The sequence below is a fragment of the Pelobates fuscus genome, chromosome 5 (assembly GCF_036172605.1).
Source record: "Pelobates fuscus isolate aPelFus1 chromosome 5, aPelFus1.pri, whole genome shotgun sequence".
NCBI lineage: Eukaryota > Metazoa > Chordata > Amphibia > Anura > Pelobatidae > Pelobates > Pelobates fuscus.
The window spans coordinates 139,711,954-139,732,816 of record NC_086321.1 but is presented as its reverse complement, the minus strand read 5'-3'; the positions used below and the strand labels follow the sequence as shown (position 1 = coordinate 139,732,816).

The following is a 20,863-nucleotide window of genomic DNA, read 5'->3' as shown; positions in this document are numbered from 1 at the left end:
TCAGTTAAAGGGACACTGTAGTCACCAAAACAACTTCAGCTTAATAAAGCAGTTTTGTGTATAGTGTATTTTGTGTATGCTTTGTGTTTCACTGCTCAATTCACTGCCATTTAGGAGTTCAATCTATTTTGTTTCTGTTTATGCAGCCCTAGCCACACCTCCTTTGGCTGTGACTGACACAGCCTAGATGAAAAAAATTATAGTTTCATTTCCATTTAGATGTTGCTTACTTTAAATGTTTTCATCTCCTGCTTTGTAAATTGAACTTTAATCACATACAGGAGGCTCCTGCAGGGTCTAGCAAGCTATTAATAGAGCATTTGATACAAAATTCCAAATCAAACAAAATTTACAATAAAGGAAGTTTAAACATTATATGACTCTTTACAGGAAGTGATTAGGAAGACATGCTTTTGGAAGTGACCTCAAGCAAGGCCAATCATTCCACACTCACGCACAGACAAATCCCATATACAAATCACACTAAGGCAGCCATGCACATACACACAATAACACTCCACCTACTCCACACATACATATCACACTTAGCCAAACCTCACACAGAATCTTGCTCAGCCAACACCCACACAATTATACTCAGGTACCACACACAGTCCACTTAGGTTTATTGCATAGGGGGAGCAAGGAGGGGCGATAATGGGAGCCCTTCTTTTATTCTTGCACCAGACCTTATGATTCCTTGTTACACCCCTCATAAGAATAAATTATAAAAGGAGCTTCTCATACAGAAGCACTGGATGCACACTCCGTGTCTGGCATAAGAACTCTTTGCATGCTGACACTGGATGTAAAATGGATTCCATTATTGAATCTACTATATTTTCATCTGGAGCCATCTGACTGTTGCCACTAGGAGTGCAGATATTGAAAAATATCAGGGCTAATTCTCAGAAACACTACTGGTTTCATCTATATGGCTGTATGAGCAGTGTCTATACCCCCCACCCCCCTAAAAAAATCGTCATTAACGAGAAAAAGCAGTGTTTACTCAGACGGCCACTAGAGGTCCTTCCTGTGTCATGCTCTGCATGGAGACACTGAACATTACCCATAGAGATGCATGATTCAATGCATCTCTATGAGGAGATGCTGATTGGCGCAGTGCAGCGTTTAACTGCGCATGCACAATAGCCTCCAGATTGGCTAAGATCATTATGTTTGATGATCTCCACTAAGGGGGTTGAGACAATCACAACCAGACTCATGTGGAAAAGGTATGTAAACAAAACTTTTAAGCTAAATGGTAATCCTAGAGCTATAGTGTCAGGAATACATGTTTGTACTCAAGACACTATCGTGTTCCTTTAAGATTAAGTGATGTTGGTGTCCCTTTAAATGTATGACAGCCAAACAAAATTGAATTTACACAACTGAGTGCAAAGGTTTAAATTTCATTGAACAAATAGAGATAGGAATAAGCACTCACTACAAACAGGGTAGGTGGGTAGGTGGGCAGCAGTAGAGCTGTGAGAATTCCAAAAATCTCACTGGCAAGAGAGATAACAAGCAGGGTGATGAACCGCACCCAAAGAACAATAAAATTTAACAGAAATATATAACAGAAGATACAATTACATCAGTTTGTTCAGTCTACATACGCTGAGATAGTATGATTTCTGTAACCTTAAAGGAAGCAGAAATAGACAAAAAAAAATTGTGCAATATGTAACAGTAATTTGGACTATTTGAGGTAGAAATAGAGAGTGCTAACTTACAATAAATAGAGCTGCTAAGAGCTCTGCTGTAATGTGCCTGGACGGTACAATCCCCGTCTATGGATATTTGTAGCTCTGCTTGGTGGTTCTTTCCATCCAGCATAAATGAGAAAACACAATAAAGAGGTTTTATGGTGTAGTATGTATATACACAACATAAAGGATAAAAAGCAGTATCCTACTCACAATATACAGAGCAATGGCCTGCTCTGGCATGAAGAGTGTTGGTGGTATTATCCCCACCGAGGATATGCAGGATACACCAGGAGATGACAGGAATGTGATAATAAAAAAATTAAAATAAAATGGAAATATACCTTTAAAATTATAAATACTTTATTCCTAATATATATATATAAATTATTCCAGTACCAACACTTGGGCTTCCTCAGAAGTGTAAGTAGTCCTGTCAAGTCCTGGTTTATATGTGGTATCTGCCCTTAATTAATGAAATCAGATGTGTGGGATTTAATTTCCTGGTTTGCGTGCGTCACTCGGAAGTGATGTGACGCACTCGTTTCATGGCGAGCATTCATGGGTCATGTAGTTCTTTCTGCATTTTGAGCCACGTGCGTCACACCCGAAAGTGACGTATCGCGGCAAATACATTGCTATGGACCTTGTGGTATGTAGTTCTTCCTGTAACTATAAGAAATTGTAAATATCAAAGTCTGCATTTAAACTATTGGGGTGGAGGGTGTCTAAATAGTATACCCATCCATCTTTTTTTGACCAAGTTTATTAATGATATGGCCACCTCTCCAGTGGTGTGCAAGTTTTGCAATACCCATAAATTTGAGGTTACTGGGATCTTTATTATGGTAAAGAAAGTGTGAGGAAACCAAATGATTTTTAAAACCAATTTCTATATTGTGGATGTGTTCTCTAATTCTTGTTTCCAGCAGTCTTATTGTTCTTCCAATATATTGGAGGTCACAACGGCACTCCAATAAATATATACAATTTTTACTATTACAAGTTATGGTGTTCCTTATATTGTACATTTTATTAGTTCTATTTGACTTAAAACTTGATGTGCACTTGTCCATTTTTATGTTTTTTTGCATGCCGTACAGCTATTGCACCTATAGAAGCCTTGTTTACTGTTAAGAAAAACTATTAATATTCTCCGGATACAACCTCCAATATGGATAACAACAATTTTATGAAGGAATGGTATGGTCATCTAGAATTCTGCACATTTGGACTAATGAAGTCATTGATTAAATGAAAAAATTAAAAATTCATGATAAAAAGATGAACTCACTAAATGACCTATTAGTCCCTTACGGAGACACAGAGGATGTCACGAGACAATATTAAAGATAAGACAAACAGTTGAAAAAACAGAAGTAGAAACTAAAAGAATAAACTCCTTTACTGTGTTAACCTTTACCACTTCAGCTGGAAGGCTATTCCATGCATCCACTACCCTCTCAGTAAAGTAATACTTCCTGATATTATTTTAAAACCTTTTCCCCTCTCATTTAAGAAAATGTCCTCTTGTTGTGGTAGTTTTTCTTCTTTTAAATATAGTCTCCTCATTTACTGTGTTGATTACCTTTATGTATTTAACTGTTTCTATCATATCCCCCCTGTCTCGTCTTTCCTCCAAGCTATACACGTTAAGATCCTTTAACCTTTTCTTGTAAGTTTTATCCTGCAATCCATTAACCAGTTTAATAGCCCTTCTCTGAATGCTCTCTAAAGTATCAATATTCTTCTGGAGATATGGTCTCCAGTACTGCATACAATATGCCAAGTGAGGTCTCACCAGTGTTCTGTACAATGGCATGAGCACTTCCCTCTTTCTACTGCTAATACCTCTCCCTATACAACCAATCATTCTGCTAGCATTTCCTGCTGCTCTATTACATTGTCTGCCTACCTTTAAGTCATCAGAAATATTTACCCCCAATTCCCTTTCCTCAGATGTTGAGGTTAGGACTCTATCAAATATTCTGTACTCTGCTCTTGGGTTTTTACGTCCAAGATGCATTATCTTGCACTTATCCACATTAAATGTCAGTTGCCACAACAAGACCATTTTTCTAGTTTACCTAAATCATTTGCCATTTGGCTTATTCCTCATGGAACATCAACCCTGTTACATGTCTTAGTATCATCAGCAAAAAGACATACCTTACCATCAAAACCTTCTGTAATTTCACTAATAAAAATATTAAAGAGAATGGGTCCAAGTACAGATCCCTGAGGTACTCCACTGGTGACAAGCCCATGCCTCGAATATACTCCATTGACTACAACCCTCTGTTGCCAGTCACTCAGCTACTGCCTTACCCATTCAACAATATTGGAATCCAAACTTAAATATTGCAGTTCATTGATAAGCTTTCTATGTGCAACAGTGTCAAAAGCCTTACTGAAATCTAGGTAAGCAATGTCTACTGCCCCACTCTGATCTATTATTTTAGTTACCCAATCAAAAAAATCAAGAAGATTAGTTTGGCATAATCTCCTTGAATTAAACCCATGTTGTCTTTGATCTTGAAATCCATGTGATTTTAGGTGTTCAACAATCATATCCCTTAACATGGTTTACATTACTTTCCCCACTTCTGAAGTAAGGCTTACTGGCCTATAGTTGCCCGACTCCTCCGTACTACCTTTCTTGTGAATGGGCACAAGATTTGCTAACTTCTTCTGGGACTACTCCTGTTAACAATGATTGGTTAAATACATCTGTTAATGGTTTTGCTAGTACACCACTAAGCTCTTTTAATAACTTTGGGTGTATTCCATCAGGTCCCATTGACATATTTGTCTTTACTTTTGACAGTTGAAATAGAACCTCTTCCTCTGTAAACTCACGTAACAAATTACTAATTTGTCCTTTTTCCTAACTGAGACCCCTTAAATTCATTTTCATCTGTAAATACTGAACAAAAATATGAATTGAAGCAGTCAGCTAGACGTTTATCCTCTTTTACATACCCTTCTTTGGTTTTTAATCTAACTAATCCATGTTTTACTTTCCTTTTCTCACTTATGTTTCTAAAAAATGTTTTGTCCCCTTTTTCTTTACTGACTGTGCTATTTTTCTTCTGTGTGTGATTTGGAAGCTCTTATAACTTCCTTAGCTTTTTTTTTTTTTTGACATTCTTTATTTTAGAGTGGAATGTTAACAGTACAGGTCAAACATTAGCAGTTAACACGGTATATCAAGCTCAGTAAACCTTTATGCCGTTGGAAAATTTGTAATTTCATCTCTCATGTTCCCCACATCCTCCCCCTCCTCCCCTCCTCCCCCCTCCCCCACCCCCCCGTCATGTCTATCCCCGTCCTCCTATCTTGGTCAGTCCTCATTGCCCCGTGTCTCGTACCTAGTGTTCGTAGTGATCCGTTATACTGGATCTGTCTTTGCGGGGGAATGTTAGTCAGGGGCCTAACACAAGTCAGTCTGGCTCTTATTATGGGTCCTGCCGGAGGGGCTGTGGTTTGTGTTTTGTGTTGTAGCTAGTGTGCGGTCTTCAATTTGCATGGGCGTGTGCTTCGGTTGGTGGGGTGCAATATGATGGCTAAGCTTCTGTATCGGAGCCAGTCTCTCCACAGCTCACAAGGGGGATGGAGGCCTCTTCTTCCTATGAGTATTCCCCTGGGGCCTTCACTCGGTGCAGCTCCAAGCCCTTTGGGCGTAGCGCGGGGGGTATGTTCCTCACGTCAGCTCCCAACACCCTCCCTCCCCCGGAGGGGAGTGGTGGCGTTGCCTCGACCAAGTGATCTCCAGCCTGCCCACTATCCTTGGCCACTGTGTGTCCCATTGTGGCTAAAGGCGTTAGGGTCTCCCAGGTGCGAGGTGGTCATTAGTCTTGGTGACCTCTTCGTATTACCGGGGCTCCTTCTAATTGTGTAGCCCTCCCCTCCGTTGCCCACGTCTCTGTCTGGAAGTTAGTCTCTCCAGGCAAGGTCCCATTTCTTCCCCTGTCAGTCGCCTTAGTATGGTCCCGTCTTTGGGTTATGGTGGTGGTTTGTGGAAGAGAGGGGAGAGAGGAGAAGAAGAAAAAAATAAAATAAAAAATAAATAAAGGGGGGGTGGGTGGGTGGGGATAAGGGGGAGAGTTAGCGCTGCCGCGGTCCAATCCCCTCCTACGCTACTCGGCCTCCTCTTCTGGCCCAGGGCGGGCAGCCCCCGGTCGCCCCCACCTCCGATTGGAAATGTAGGTTATCCACGGTGTCCACAAGCGGGTGCAGCGTTCTTGTGTTCCTCGGAGTTCCGCCGTAAGGGATTCCATTGTATAAATCGATCTTGTCTATCCATTGTGTAACGGTTGGGATATCCGGCTATTTCCATCTGGCGGGGATGAGGCTTTTGGCTGCGTTGAGAAAGTGTCTAATATGGGTTTTCTTGTAGTGCCCTAGGGACATCTGGGTGTGGTTTAATAGCATAGGGAGGGGCTCCATGGGGATGTCCTCATCTAGGATTTCCACCATTTTGTCGTGGATCTGTTGCCAGTAGGGGACTATCCGAGGGCAGGACCACCATAGGTGTAGTTCCGTCCCCTCGGCGATTTCGCATTGATAACACTTGTTGTTGGGTGAGATCCCCAGGGCATGTAGTCGTGCAGGAGTCCTATACCAATACGTCAGGAGTTTGTTGTTAAGTTCTTGCATTTTGGAGCTGAGTATTCCTTGGTGGGACAAAACGTGTATTTGCTCCCATTGTTGTTCCGTTAAGTTGATGCCTGTAGCTTGTTCCCACTTTGAGTGGAAGTGCGCCGGGGGTCCCACGTCTGCGCCCAGGAGCATAGCATAAAGAGTCAAGATGCCACGTGTCGAGTGCGTTCCCCCAGAACATAGCGTTTCAAAATGAGTTATGTCTCGGTGGACTAGGTGTTTCCCCTGTAGTGTGGCATAGTACCGGCGTACCTGGTGGTACCTAAATCGCAGGATCCCTGTTGCCCTGTCGTGGCCCAGCATGTCCTCCAACGGTTTCAGTGCTTTATTTGCACACCAAGCTTGAAGGTGTTGTGCCGTCCTCCCCCCCAGTCCCTCAATGTCCCCTTGTGTCAGGCCTCCCACCAGATCCGGGTTATGTATCACAGGTGTCAGCGGTGTCGGGTTCGTGGTGAGCTGCAGTTTGAATCGTATGGTTGTCCTATGAATGGGTGGTTCCGCAATATACTGTCGCATGTCGGGTTTTGTATCCATACCATCGGTGGAATACGCCCCCCAGCTTGAAGCCGCTCCATGTGGACCCATTGTTTCTCGTAGTCCGGAACATGCCATTCTATGATTCGTAAGAGATGTGTCGCTTGATAGTATCCCTGTAGTGACGGGAGGGCTGTCCCCCCACGATGTCTCGGGAGCATAAGCTGCGTCTTTCTTACCCTCGGCGGTCCCTTCGCCCAGACAAATCTCAGTATCGCCGAGCCCAAGAAGTTGAAGTAGGTCCGCGGGATCGTGATCGGGATAGCTTGGAAAAGATACAGCAGACGTGGCAACAGATTCATCTTTACTGTATTTATCCTCCCGAACCACGACTCGCACAGGCGACCCCATCTGAGCAAGTCTGCGCGGAGTGTTTGGAGAATTGGGAGAAAGTTCTCTTGATAGAGTTTTGTCAGGTCTCTGGTCAACCAGATCCCGAGGTATTTTACTCGCCGCTGGCACCATTTAAAGGGGAATTCCCCAGTCAGCCGTTCAACCAGTTCGGGGGGTATGGACAAGGAGAGGGCTTCCGACTTGTCTGCATTGAGTTTGAAGTTAGAGATCTGTCCAAACCTATCAAAGGCAGCTAGTAGGTTGGGCAATGTAACCAATGGGTTGCTCACGAAGAAAAGGAGGTCGTCCGCGTAGGCCGCCACCTTGTGTACTCTATCTCCTTGGACGACCCCCGCAATACCCCCGTCCTGTCTGACCGCCTCGAGAAATGGTTCCAGAGAGAGGGCAAACAGAAGGGGGGACAGCGGGCACCCCTGGCGTGTCCCGTTACGTAGCTTGAGCGTTGTGGACAGGACCCCATTGATGCGTAGTTGTGCGGTCGGATCCGTGTATAACGCGGAGATCCACTGCAGTATGTTAGGTCCGAACCCCATTGCCCTTAGCGTATCGAGGAGATATCGCCAGTCCACCCAATCAAAAGCCTTTTCGGCATCGGTGGAGAGGAGTAGGCTTCCAGCCATAGAATTTCGTTGCATGTGCATGATGTTTAGCGCTCTGATGGTATTGTCTTTGGCTTCTCGACCGGGTATGAATCCGGTCTGATCCGGGTGGATCAGGGACGAGACTATGCGGCCTATGCGTGTTGCCAGAATCTTCGTAAATAACTTGAGGTCCGCGTTCAGCAGGGAAATGGGTCTGTAGCTAGTACAGGCCGCCGGGTCCTTTCCCTCCTTAGGGATAACCGCAATAGTTGCCCGTAGGGTGTCTCCCGGAAGGCGTGTACCCTCAAGGAGAGAGTTCATGCCCTTCAGCAATTCTGGTAGTAGAGTGTCCCCGAAGGTCTTAAGGTATCTGGCGGGAAGGCCGTCAGGGCCCGGTGCTTTGTTAAGTTGTGTGTTCTTCAGGGCCGCTGCCAGTTCCCCAGGCATGATGGTGGCGTCGAGGTCATCCCTTTGTTCTTGCGTGAGGGTCCGAGGCACGTGTTGTTCCAGATATTCCCGCTTCAGTCTCGTCCTCCTGTCCAGGCCCGCGCTTGTCTCGTCTTTCTGGATATTGTAGAGACCGGCGTAAAAGTCCTGGAATTCCTCGACTATCTTGTTGGGTACTTGTGTGATGGTGCCACTCCTTGTCCGAAGTTTAGTGATTTGGTTCATGCGGCGTTGCTGTCTAAACATTCTGGCCAGCATGCGGCCGCATTTGTTGGAATGTTCGTAAAAGTAGCGGTGAGCTTTCCTGATCTTGTGGGCAAGGTTTTTCGCGAGCAGGTGTTGCAGGCTTCGGCGGGTCTCCTGCAGGGCACGATATACCGCATCCGTTGGGGTGGATTTATGGTCTTGTTCCAAGCTGGCGACTTCCGCATAGAGCTCTTGTAGTTGTCTGCTGTGTTCTTTCTTCCGAGGCGTACAAATCTTAATGAAATGTCCCCTAATGACGCACTTAGGAGCCTCCCAGCGGATCATTGGTGAGGTGTCAGCGGGGTCATTTTCATTGAAGTATTGGTGAAGCACCGTCTTAGCATCTGCTATGGTGACCAGATCGCTAAGTAGTTGTTCATTTCGTTTCCACTGTCGTCTTGTGGGTTTGTGCAGGGGCGAGGTCAGCTGAGCCAGAACCGGTGAGTGGTCCGACCAGGGATCTAGTAGTATTTCACATTTTTGTAACAGGTTGAGGTATTCTTGCGCAATAAGAATGTAATCTAATCAGCTGTAGCCGCGGTGTACCGGGGAGAAATATGTAAAGTCCTTGGCCTCCGGATGCAGGATTCTCCAGCAATCCGCAAGACCCGCCGTTCTGAGTGCCGATTGTACCGTTTTAATGCATGTGTCTGGTAGCGAGCAGCGTCCTCAGGAGGTGTCTGTCCGAGGGTCCATTGGTATGTTGAGGTCCCCTGCCAAAATTAGGAGCCCCTCCTGAAAATGCTCTAGTAGTTTTAAGGTTCTAGTGAGAAAACGATGTTGTCGGGTGTTGGGTGCATATATGGAGGCAAAGGTGTAGTGCCTGTCTGCGATGGATCCCTTGAGGAAGATGTAGCGTCCAAGTGGTTCCTTAGCTTTTTTTCTGACTAATCTTATAGATCTGTCTATCTTACTCACTCTGGGTTTTTTATGATTACTAATTGCTAACTTTTTGTTTTTTACTATTTTGGCCACATCTGCAGAGTACCACAGTGGTTTCTTGAATATATTGCTTTTACTGACAAGCCTAATGCAATTTTCTGTTGCCTTCAGCAGTGAAACTTTTAAATAATTCCATTTCTCTTAGACTCCATTTAAATTGTTCCATTCTGATAATGACTCCTTTACAAATATTCTAATTTTAGAAAAGTCTGTTTTTTTAAAGTCTAAAACTTTTGTTTTTGTGTGGCGTGACTCAGTCACTAAACTTATATTAAACCACACTGACTGATGATCACTGGATCCTAAACTTTCACCTACAGTAATATCTGATACCAAATCTCCATTTGTTAACATTAAATCTAGTATGGCCTCTTTACGAGTTGGCTCCTCAATGACTTCCTTTAGAGACAATCCCAATAGGGAGTTTAGAATATGTGTGCTCCTGGCACAAGCAGCTATTTTGATTTTCCAATTCACATCAGGAAGATTAAAATCACCCATGATGATAACTTCCCCCTTCATTGTAATTTTAGCTATTTCCTCAACTAGTAGATTATCTAACTCTTCTATTTGTCCTGGGGGCCTATAAATCACACCTACACGAGTTACTGTGTGATTACCAAATTCTAATGTAACCCAAACGGACTCTATGTTCGCCTCACTAACTTTTATTAGGCTAGATTTTATGCACATACATTGTGTGTGTGTATATATACACACACACACACATATATATATATATATATATATATATATATATATATATATATATATATTCATATAAACACACTGCATCCACTAGACAGTGCAACTTTTAAATAATCCCATTTCTCTTGGACTCCATTTAAATTGCTGTTTTAGCACCCTTTTGCCCCCCCTTCCCTCCTAGTTTAAATACATCCTAGCAAAACCTCTGAACTGCTTACTGAGAACATTCGTTCCCTTTTGAGAAAGATGCAAACCATTTTTTGTACAGTTTATTTCCATTCCAAACAGAGCTACCATGAGAAATGAGGCCAAATCCTTTCTCCCAACACCATTCACCAAGCCACAAGTTAAAGTCCCTAATATGCATCCGCCTGTCGTTCTGAGTGTTATGCACAGGCAGAACTTCAGTGAATGACAGTGTGGAATCAGCCTGCTGTATATCATTGGCAAAAACACAAAAAAAACTTTCTTTACCTCTGTAACCTCATTGCAAGCCAAGTAATTTGTCCCTAGATGGACATGTACATCCAATTCCCCTTCCCGCTTTGCTTGCTTAACAATATTACAAATACGTCTCCTGTCTCTGTGAGCAGTAGCTCTGGGAAGACATCTCACAAGACCACTATTGTCCAAACTCCACACCTCTACATCAAACAGTTTGCATCAGAACAAAATGTATCTAATGTTATATGTTTGATGGTATTGTAGCAATTTTTTATTAACTGTTCCAGTTGGGTATCACATGTAAAAACAGTGCTCTGAGGGAACACAAAATCAAGGAAATAGTGTTGCAGATAATTGCAAATGTAAAATATATTTATAAAGTTCTTGATTTTTTCCGGTACTCGGCTGAGTTCAAAAACCAAATAATAAATATTAGAAGATCTGTATCGCATTGTAAAATGGCTTAAAAATTACTCTGCCTTGATCTTATGTGTGACAAGATTATCACAACAATTTTGACGTAAGTCAAGTTTTTCAAAGGTTTGCATAAGATTGCAGTCGGAGACAGAATTTATTCAGTTTCTGTACAAGAATGCCAAGTTTTCACTTAGGGCTATAAGATGCATGGATAAAATGTAATAATTCTTTTTTTGCCAGGTTGTATGGTAGGACAAAGGAACACACTGATCTGATGAAAATGGGTCATCAACCTTTCAAGTGTTGATATTGGATAGCTGACCTTTTAGATGTGAAATTCTCCAAACAGGGATTTCAGAATAAAAATGATCAATTTCCTATTGTTTGAGTTCTAGATTTCCATGCTCCTATGCTATCGCTTCTTCTAATGCCAAAGTAAATATTAGATTGTATTGGGCTACAATAGCATAATGATTGCAGAATACACATTAGCAATAGTGAAGATGTTATTAGACAATGTGAACAAATGTTTTGTATAATTTTTCATTTCATTGTAGTGTTTTGTTCCATAACTTTGTAATAATAGATATTTATTGCATATGATCCACAGATTTACCAAAATTGGTGCTAAAGAACCCTCAATTAAGTTTATCACTGTATGTTTAAATAGTGAAGAAGGCAAACTAATGAGATGATAGATAGATAGATAGATAGATAGATAGATAGATAGATATACACAGGGTCCACATGGTGACCTAACAGCACAGTGTTAACTTAATGACATACAGATTACAAAGTATCCAGAGGTAGGCTTCCCTCTAGTTCCAAGACCAGTCCAACTTTTCCACAGTGAAATACAAACAGGACCAAATTTTAAATTAGGCAGAGTAGGCATATGTCTACAGGCACCTATCCTGTAGGGACATCTGTTTTCAGCACTTGGAATGCACATTTTTACAGCTTAAGTGGACTAGTGGTGGAGAGAAAATTATCAAGAACCTTGTTACATGTTTGCTCTAGTCCAGTTAGCCTCCTGTGCTTGATAGCAGAGTTGCAGAAACAGTTACATTGGGTGTAAAACTATACTAGACATGTTATGCTAAAACATAAATTCACAAATTTGACAAAACATTTTTTGCCTATAGCAAACAGGGCCTCCATTTAATAGTGTTACACATGATTATCCACATTGTTTGGTTTTCTACAACTTTCTATAGGTGCTTGGTATAAATGACTTATCCATGGTTTGAAAAGTTTGATGACATCATAATATGAAGCAATAACCTACAGTAAGAATCAATAAGTTGATTGTAGTATACCTGTAGGAAATTTAATTGATTGGGAAGCGTGACTGAAAGACGTGCAAGATGGATGCTTAATCACGAATTCCGCACATGGTTACCAGACCAGAGCATTACATACTAGCATACAGACAACATAAGCAGCAAATTAACAATATGTCTCATGCTAAATCAAAGAGACAGCAAGAGAAAGGTGAAAGAAATCTGTTTTTTTTCAGCCATAAACCCTAACAAATATGGCAGCCATGATGGAGGAGATTTAATGGGGAAATCCCATCCCATACATAGAGGAGACAGGGAACAAGAAGTTCACTAAAAGCTTCTTGCAAACCTTGTTAGATGTGCTATCATCTAAATTTATCACTACATGGCAAAGCAACATTGGTCAACTTTGTAAAGACCTTCAAGATTTGGGCTGAAGAAAATCCCATATTGTGAAAGAAAATCAGTGAATCTGCCAAAGCCCAAAATGGTATGGCAGTAAATGTACAACACCTCAAACAACAAGAGCTCTATGAAGCAAAAATAGCTGACATGGAAGACAGAACCAGCTGCACTATCAGACTGTGAGGAGTCACATAATCTGTAAAGCCTACAGACTTACCAGAATTACGTCCATCGACTCTTTAAGAAACTGGCACCAGACTTGCGGTATGATCTCCTTCTCCTGGAAAGGGTACATAGACTGCACCAACCTAAACACTTACCAGATGCAGTTCACAGAAATGTCCTATTCATAGCACACTACTTCCATGCCAAGGAAATACTACTGAAAAACAGCCACTCTAACCAGGCCTTGATGATGTAATATGGATTTTGGACTTCACTCTCCGGAGAAAAATAAATCACCAGATGGATACTTTTCTCACAGTGAATTCAATACCAATGGGGATATCCTGTTTGTCCCTTAATTACTGACATAACCACTACAGGGTACATCCATCAATGATTTTGGCGTTCCACTCACCAAAACGGGATACCGATGATGCATGCTCACCTCTCCATAACCAAAATTCTGACAGTACCCCTATTTGATAGGCTCACCAATGTCTATATAGTATTCCATTTCCCACTATACTAATGTAAAAATATACTCACTTAACACCAGAGGCCTGAATATGCCTCAAAAATGACGTATGCTACTATGTGATATACAGCATGTCAAGGCAGATACACTATACCTTCACGAAAACCACTTTTCCAGGGCGAAGATACCTACCTTGGCTATGCAACATTATCAAACTCAATGCACACCTTGAAAGCTAGGGATGTATCCATATTTATGTATAGGTCAGTGTAATTTGAACTTCTACAGAAAACAGCAGATCTGCAGGGCCATTAGTTAAGCTTACTTTGCCTGCTTAACAAATAAACTATATGCGTTGGGAAATGTTTATGCCCCTAATGCCAACCAACGCAACTTCCTACATCTAATCATGACAAATATTTCCACAGTATATAAAGGCACAACACTTATCTGTGGTGACTTTAACCACATGTTAGATCCAAAGCATGATACCACTAATCTTCTTTAAATCCCTTTGAAATGATGTGTAATTTACTCATTACTCCGTGCTTCATGACACCCTATTCCTCACCTCAATACATACAGAACTGGAAGAGTACTTCCACCGCAATGACACCCCCCAGGTAACCCCAACCTAAAGGTGGCAGGAACATAAAACAGTTGTGAGGGAGTTCCTTATCAGCAGAGAATCATACCTAAAGAAACAAGCACAGACGTATGAGTTGTCATTGCTCCACTCCCTGAGGGATGCCACTAGGAAATGCTTCTTCTCCCCCTCTGAAGAATTGAAAGAAGTAATACTAATCCTAAAAACGCAAATTAACGATCTAAATGTTTTTTTTTTTTAAAAAGACAGGATACATACTCCATAAACTTAAAGCCAAATATTATTCACAGCAGGAGGAGTTGTCAGCCACACTGTCTGGAAAACAGTCTACAACAAAATTCCACTATCTGACCACAGGTCAAAAAATCATAAAGCCACAGGACACATGCAATGCATTTGCTTTCTTTTATAGCAAACTTTACAATCTAAGAAATGATAATTCGATACATCAACCCCAGCACAGGAAAATTAGAGTTTTTTAGACCAGGTATGTTTGCCAAAAATGTCCTCAGAACAATTCAACCCTATGAACTGCCCCATCTCTGAAGTGGAGTTGGAGAAGGTTATAAAGGCTTTCCCGGCTCATAAGGCCCCTGGCCCAGACAGTTTCACCAATCTTTACTACAAGAAATGCTCTTCCACTCTCACACCGCACATTACTAAATTTTACAGATCCTCATTGGCAGAGACTAAACTTCCCTCTGAGGTCCTGGTAGAAAATATTGAAACCCTACAAAGCCCTTCAAAATGTCCAAATTTCCCGATCGATATCGCTACTGAATATTTACGTGAAAATTTTCGCTAAGACTTTCGTGAATTGGTTAAAAGCTAAATTGCACTCTCTAATACACAACAACCAAGCTGGATTTGTGAGCATCTGACAACACACAAAGCTACTGCACTGCTACATAGCATGCACTACCTAAAACAAAGTAGCATTATCCTCTACTTAGACACTGAAAAGGCTTTCATCTGTCTCCACTGGTCTTTTTGGAGGGCAGTCCTACATAAATGTAACTTCCCACTGCTATTCCAATCAGCATACGAGGTCATGTATAGCATACCTGAGTATTCAATGGAGGATTCTTATTTAATATTTTTTAAATTACTAATAGAACAAGGTAAGGGTGCCTTCAAGGAATAACTCTTTCCTTCTAACCTTTCTTGGCATTGCACTACCTTTCTCCATGTCCAACCTCTTAAGCGATAACTATATTAAGCTGAGCAAATCTATAGCCAACTTGGTATCCACATGGAGGGCAGATTCCTCACTTGGTCAGGCTGGATCGCAGCTATAAAAATGTCTGTTCTGCCCAAGCTAAAATACCTATTCCTTACTTTACAAATAGATGTACTTCTAACAATATTTCAGTTCCCTACAAACATGCATCAACAAATTAATTTGGAATGGCAGATGCCCTTCGGTAGCAGGCTTTGTTTAAGAGGTCCTGCATCTTCTCCCCAACCCCTCTCTGTTGGCGTTCCTCAAGGTTCTGTCCTTGGTCCCCTACTGTTCTCTATCTATACTGCCTACCTTTGGCTACCATTATCATTTATATTCAGATAACATGCAAATCTACCTGTCCTCTCCTGATCTTTCTCTGCCCATCTTGACTCATGTCTCTGGCTGGTTCTCTGTGATTTCCAACTGGATGGCTGCTCAATTCCTTAAAACCAACCTGTCCAAAGCAGAACTTCTGGTCTTTCCTCCCTCAAGTGTTTCTACTCCCATGTCTCCTTCCATCCCTCCAAGTCAACAGTGCCAGCATCATCCATACCTCGCAGACTCATAGCCTAGGTGTTCTCTTTCACCTCGAACTTTCCTTCAACCCTGATGTCCAGTCAATAGCCAAATCCTGCCACTTCTATCTCAAAAACATAGCTCGCATCGGCCCCTATATAACACCGGATGCAGCTAAGGTGCTGGTCCATGCCATTGTTCTCTCTCGCCTTGACTACTGCAATCCCCTTCTCAGTGGTCTTACGTGTTCCCAGCTTGCACCACTGAAATCTATAATGAATAGATTGCGGTGAATAGGACATAGGTCACTATACCCCACTCCATCTAGCATGTAAGCTAACCCCTCTGTTCCTGTTCATCCACTTGTCTGGTTACAATAACATGTCTGTTAGTCCACACATTGTACAGCGCTACGGAATTATAAATGATTAAATATTAATATATTTTTTCTTTTTCCCCAGTTAGGCCTGCAGTATAATAGCCAAAAACAATGCCCCAAAATGTATTTATTTTTGAAAAATAACATAAAGAAAATAATCAGGTTGCTGTCCATGTAGTAAATCAGTTCATATTTACAATATGTGTTTTTCCAGTTTTCATATTTTATAATGACCTCATTTCTGTAGCTTTGCAAATCTGACAGCCAAGATTGTAGTGAAAGTGACAGTGAGGATTTGGTAAACCTCTTTAACCCACATAAATAATGTGATCATTTTAAACTCATATGAAGTAAAATAGTGAGTGCGGTCAGCTGGAAAATTAGACAAGAATAAAATATGACAATTCTTGTGCTTCTTTAAAAATACCATACCAAAATAAAAAAAGTAATACTTTTGTTCCAAATGCTCGATAAGGAAAAAAATTAGGGGAGCTTGCCATGAAGGTGTAAATAGAATACATTGTTATTACTGAAAGTCATTCTGTCTTAAATTATAGATCTCTACAAAGCATCTGAAAAACTTTATTGGCATAATGGCTGCCCATATGAGTGACACGATCAAATTAAGAGCACTCCTAAATCATAAACAGTTTCTCAGAAGTAAAAGACACAATCTGGGATATCAATAACCAAAATGCAGTGTAAATTTAGGTTATTCTGAAGAATTTGAACCTCTAAGATTGAAAGTCTCCCAAAGCAAACATAACATCCTCTTACAGCCAAACCCAGACATTTTACTGGATTCTTAATGAGGAATTCCACTAAGCAGCCAGTGTTAAGCCCAGCATACACATATGCTGATGAAATTTGAACTCAGTTCTACAAATAATGCACATTCTCAAGTAATTTGAGGAGAATACTTAATTGTGCTTACTTTAGTTTTTACACTATGGGGCTTATCGCCTGAACTGAGAATTGGGAATTGGGGCCCACAATAACAAGACTGATAAAAAAAATCTCTAACTAAAATATTTTAATCTAAAATTGCGTTTGTCAGTTTACCACAAATATGGTTTCAGTGAATAAGTTATCTTGTTGTCAGGTTTGTTCTTTTAAAAATTTAAATATTAAATGAAGAAAACCTTCTGCAAGGTATACAAAACAGGCATTAACATAATATAAGGTGCAGATGAGGTAGAGTTTTTTTTTTTTTTTTTAAACCAATATATCTACATTAGACATTTCATAATGGATTCTTTGAGTAACACATGACACCTGGGGTGTTTCTAAGTTATAAAACCTCCAGGGACTATAGCCGATTTAAAAAGGTAATTATCTGAATAAATGTAATGTCTAACGGTCATGTGGCGAAACCGACCTCGCCACGTGTCCTTGGAGGGGGCTGATTGCCCGCCTCTTGCCTTTGGACTATGGACCAGACTTTATGGGAATGTGATACCCCAGATAGCCATACCATGGAGCCTATTCATATAATGAAAGACTATGGGAAAGACTTTAGCTCCATGGCAATTGTACTGTGTGAGTAGGATCTGCACGCTATTCGGTAGTTTTGTGCGTGCAGATCCCAGCTATCTGGGGATAGGTGAAATGTCTGTGTGTTATGTGTAAATGTGACTTTATGTATTTTAAAGTGTTTTATGTCGTTTTGCAACCATGTGGTTAATGGAGTCTGCCTTTAGTCCTGGGTAATTGGATTACTTCTCCAATTAACTCCAGGGCAGAAGGGAGGAAACCAGGGTGCATTGTGGGGATGTTTTTCTGCCAGCCAGAAAGGAACAAAAGATACTTTTAGTAACTTTTGAACCCCTGGTCGGATTCATGCCATTTTTTAATATGTTGTTCCCCTGAATGGATTGATTGTGGATATGTATTTTTATGTGAATGTGATGTATGGTTTTAAAGTTATGAAAGTTGTGTAAAAGTATATTTTACACTGTATGCATAATGGGATTATGTGTCACACTAAGGGGAGGGGATGTGTGGGAGGTAACATCTATGTCATTGGTTCTTTTATGCCTCCCCCTGGGTGTGGCCTGTATGTGTGAGTTGGAAATAAAAGCCAGGCTGGATGAGCCAGTCCAGAGTTCCTGTTTTACCCTCAAAGTGAAGTGTCGTCTCATTATTGGGGGGAAGGATTTATTGCATGCTGTTCCAGTTGACTGCTAGGAGTACAAGCCTATTCGTATGGTTCCTATTCAATGGTCTACAGCATTCATATGCTTGGGAGAATTTAAAAGGTTTCTCGGATTCGGTGATTGTGGTGTCTGCCAGAGTGCTTGGAGTCCTCAGGAAGCACTAGGAGCATCCATTAACGGAGGTACCAAGTCAGGGTGCCAGGTGATCCGTTACAGGTCATGTGTCAAATATAAGTATATATTCATCACGTTCTGTAAGAATTTAAGGCTAAAAGTCATGGCTGCTGATGGTACGTAACAAAGTTTACAAAATGGAAAAAAGAAAGACTTCAAACATTTGCCATGGCTTAAAATGCATTGTATGATATTTTGTTGGCACTATTTCTACGTAGAAGATATTATTTAAACATTTAGAACCATCAGCCATCTAACCTATTATTTTCTTACTTACCAGAATGTGTGTAAGTTGAATGGTTATAAGAGGAGACCCGGAGAGATTTGAGGACAGGTAGGGGGGTGGCTCAACTTTTAAAGAAATAAGGTAACTGGTAGCTGAAAACATGTATTCTTCATGCAGATCTGCTCCAGAAATCCTACAAACAAAAAGAAAGTAGATTTAAAAAGTGCCAGTTTTGTCATGATGCTTACTCATTTATGTGCTAATTAATATTAAACCATCAGAAAAGACTGATATAGAAGATATTGGAAAGAAGATGATCCATTGCAAGAATACAATAACATAACATAGCATATATATATATACATATTTATTTATTTATTATTGCAATTTATATAGCGCCAACAGATTCCGTAGCGCTTTACAATATTATGAGAAGGGATTTAACTATAAATAGGACAATTACAAATAAACTTACAGGAACAATAGGTTGAAGAGGACCCTGCTCGATCGAGCTTACATTCTATAGGAGATGGGTGTAAAACACATTAGGACAGGAATTTGCAATCAAATAAGGTGGACTGCCCTTTAGGAGAGGGCAAGAGACAGGTATGTGAGGTAAGGGTTAGTCTTGGAGGCCATATGCTTTCCTAAAGAGATGGGTTTTAAGGCACTTCTTAAAAGATGCAAGACTAGGGGAGAGTCTGATGGCGGTAGGCAGGCTATTCCATAGGAAGGGAGCCGCCCGCGAGAAGTCCTGCAAGCGCGAGTTGGCCGTACGAGTGCGGACAACGGACAGGAGGTGGTCATGGGCAGAGCGGAGAGACCGAGAAGGGACATACCTATGGATCTGTGAGGAGATATAAGAGGGGCTAGAGTTGTTCAGTGCTTTATAGGTGTGAGTTAGTACCTTGAATTGACTCCTATAGCATACAGGAAGCCAATGTAAGGACTGACAGAGGGGTGAGGTGTGAGAGAAACGACTAGAGAGGAAAATCAGTCTAGCAGCAGCGTTCATTACGGACTGTAGGGGTGCAGTACGGCTTTTGGGAAGACCAATCAGGAGAGGGTTACAGTAATCCATGCGGGAAATTACCAGAGCATGGACAAGCTCCTTGGTAGTATCTGGTGCAAGAAAGGGGCGGATGCGGGCTATGTTTTTAAGATGGAATCTACAGGATTTGGCAACATGCTGGATGTGAGGCTCAAAGATGAGACCAGAGTCAAGTATGACGCCAAGACAGCGTGCTTGCAAAGATGGACTGATGTTGGTACCACAAACTTGAAGGGAGAGTGAAAGAGGAGGATCAGTATTAGGAGGAGGAAAGACAAGGAGCTCAGTTTTTGAGAGATTGAGTTTCAGAAAGCGGGAGGACATCCAGTCAGAGATGGAAGAAAGGCAAGCAGTGACACGTTGCAGGATGGCAGGGGAGAGGTCCGGGGAGGAGAGATATAGCTGGGTGTCATCAGCGTACAGGTGGTAGTGGAATCCAAAAGAGGTAATAAGTTTGCCAAGAGAGGCAGTATAAAGAGAAAATAGAAGGGGACCAAGGACGGAGCCTTGGGGGACTCCAACCGAGACAGGGCGAGGGGAGGAGGTATCATTAGAAAAGGAGACACTGAATGAGCGTTGGGAGAGATAAGAGGAAAACCACGAGAGGACAGAGTCACAGAGACCAAGCGATTGAAGAGTTTGAAGAAGGAGAGCATGATCAACGGTGTCAAAGGCCGCTGAGAGGTCAAGAAGAATTAGTATGGAGTAGTGGCCTTTGGATTTAGCTGCGATTAGGTAGTTAGTGACTTTGATAAGGGCAGTCTCTGTAGAGTGGAGAGGGCGGAAGCCAGATTGAAGGGGGTCAAGGAGAGAGTTGGAATTGAGGAAATGAGACACACGGGTAAAGACAAGCCTTTCCAGAAGCTTTGAGGAAAAAGGGAGCAGGGATATGGGACGGTAGTTAGAGAGGGTGGATGAGTCGAGGGATATATATATATACATATATATATATACATATGTATATATATACAGGTCTGCCATAAGGGGACAAAAAACCCTTACACTTGTAGTCTAGCTGTGCTCTAGGACCCACAAGGGTTTTGTAACGATATGTGGCCTAATTGGGGATCCAACAGTATTGTGGATCCATGAGGGTACAGGCCCTTTACAAGTACAGTCTTTCCCTATTCATCTTGAGTATGGATGCACAAGGAGAA

The 20,863-nt window shown here is 41.6% G+C and overlaps 1 protein-coding gene across 1 annotated transcript in view; it reads right to left on the bottom strand.

Annotated features, from left to right (window-relative positions):
* ADGRD1 (adhesion G protein-coupled receptor D1) overlaps positions 1 to 20,863 on the bottom strand; it is a 612,495-nt gene that overhangs the window by 489,636 nt on the left and 101,996 nt on the right. Inside the window, exon 14 of the mRNA XM_063457024.1 lies at positions 18,707 to 18,848. Within this exon, the coding sequence (XP_063313094.1) occupies positions 18,707 to 18,848 (142 nt within the window). The remainder of the gene's footprint in view (positions 1 to 18,706; positions 18,849 to 20,863) is intronic.